Below are 1781 nucleotides of genomic sequence, written 5' to 3'. Positions count from 1 at the left end.
ATAGATTTGGCTAATGTTGCACAGTGGATTCTGGAAATCCTCTTTAAAAAGGAAGCTAAGTTCACTCTTTACCTTTCTGCCTTTTCTGAAGCTGTCTTGTAATCATGAGTGACCATGAGGATGAATGCCATGCTAAGGGTCATGAATCAGGAAGATAGAGGATTCTGAAATTTGTAGGACATCATGGGTACTGATGATTTTTGCCTTTGAACATGTGTTAAGTTTAAGTGGTCTTCAGGGCATCTCAAGAATATTAACTTGTCACGTGTCTGCCGAAGATGGCTGCGCTGGGAGGAACGGAGTAAAGGGTCAAGATGGAAAATCATAAACCACATGATACTATCAAGGAAAAGTCAATTTTTGATATCATAGCCAGAAAAATTGAACTACTACCAGAAGCAGAAAGGAATCTACTTGAACATGGATCCACATATATTGGACTTAATGCTGCTCTCTGTGGCCTAATAGCAAACAGTCTTTTTCGGCGTGTCTTGCATGTAACAAAGGCCCGAATAGCTGCTAGCTTACCAATGGCAGTGCTCCCATTTTTGACAGCAAATGCATCTTTCAAAGGTTTTGTAAGTTTACCTTTGAGTACAGGTGATTTGAATTGTGAAACCTGTACTGTGACACGGGGTGGACTTGTTGGTTTAGTTTTAGGAGGTCTGTACCCTGTTTTCTTGGCTATACCTATAAATGGTGGCCTAGCAGCCAGGTATCAATTGGCCCTGCTACCAGAGAAAGGAAACACCTTAACTTACTGGATTAAAATTTCTAAGCCTATCTTCAGAAAGATGTTATTTCCCATTTTACTTCAGATTATGTTTGCAGCATACCTTGGGTCTAGACAATATAAAGTACTTATAAAGGCCCTTCAGTTACCTGAACCAGGCCTAGAAATTCACTGATTTAGAGCAAATGTGTATACAAAATAAAATTGTAAAGATAAAAAAAAAAAGAATATTAACTAATACTCATGTAATACTAGTATTACAATACCTGACTGTATGGTAAACTCAGGCATCAGGGAAAGTCCACATTTGCTCCAAATATTCAATGCAGATAAAATGAAATTACAACTGTGGGTCAGCATGATGACTGACTAGAAGTTCCTGGCAAATTTTCTTTCACAAACAAGAAAAATACACCAGCTATATTATTGGAATTTTTGAGGCAGGGTGCTGGTATGCAGTGGGAAGGTGGCAGAGATGTAACAACTATGGAGATATGCAGAAGGGAAATAAGCCACAGCATCTACCTTCTCATTTTTAAATTTTCTCTGAAACAAGAGAAGCTTGGTGGGGAAAGAGTAAGCAGAGGTGTTCAACAGTCCCCATTAAATCCAGAGATACCTGAAGCATTTGCTGCTGGAGAAGTCTATAGCCTTTGTAGGCCCTGAGTCCAGGTTGAGAGCTTCCAGGTTACCACACTGCTGCATTGCCCCAGAGAAAGAATGTAGCCCACTTGTTACCTCTCCTGCATAGGTTCCTGTTGGACGGTATGATATGCAAACCCTTTCCACCTGGGTTTCTGTGAAGCAGCCAGGCAGCTTCTCCCTGCTGCTTTATGATTCAAACCTTTGAATTTTCCAGGTGGCTGCAACAACATTCCTCGTGGCCCTGAGAAACATCTGGGAATTATGATCTGAGGGATTTGGCATGTAGAAAATTAAGGAAACAGTTAAGTGACCCTAACCACTCTCCTGCTGCCTGGAAGCAGCTAGGTGGCCCAGACCATAACCCATGCCTGTGCAAAGTAGCTAGACAGCATGCCATGAATGT

At 41.2% G+C, this 1781-nt stretch overlaps 1 protein-coding gene across 1 annotated transcript; it reads left to right on the top strand.

The window, feature by feature from the left end:
* Positions 1–268: 268 nt before the first annotated feature.
* LOC124094261 (transmembrane protein 126A-like) lies at positions 269–951 on the top strand. Its single transcript, XM_046446927.2, has one exon. The coding sequence runs from the start codon at positions 315–317 to the stop codon at positions 906–908; it is 594 nt and encodes a 197-aa protein (XP_046302883.1). The 5' UTR covers positions 269–314; the 3' UTR covers positions 909–951.
* Positions 952–1781: the final 830 nt, after the last annotated feature.

The sequence above is a fragment of the Marmota monax genome, unplaced genomic scaffold (assembly GCF_021218885.2).
Source record: "Marmota monax isolate L192 unplaced genomic scaffold, Marmota_monax_Labrador192_F-V1.1 WCK01_AAM20220418_F8-fsc00043, whole genome shotgun sequence".
Classification (NCBI taxonomy): domain Eukaryota; kingdom Metazoa; phylum Chordata; class Mammalia; order Rodentia; family Sciuridae; genus Marmota; species Marmota monax.
This window is presented reverse-complemented; position numbering and strand designations above follow the sequence as displayed.

Coding starts and splice junctions, on each gene's coding strand:
- LOC124094261 (XM_046446927.2), top strand. CDS start 315: ATGGAAAATCATAAACCACATGATACTATCAAGGAAAAGTCAATTTTT.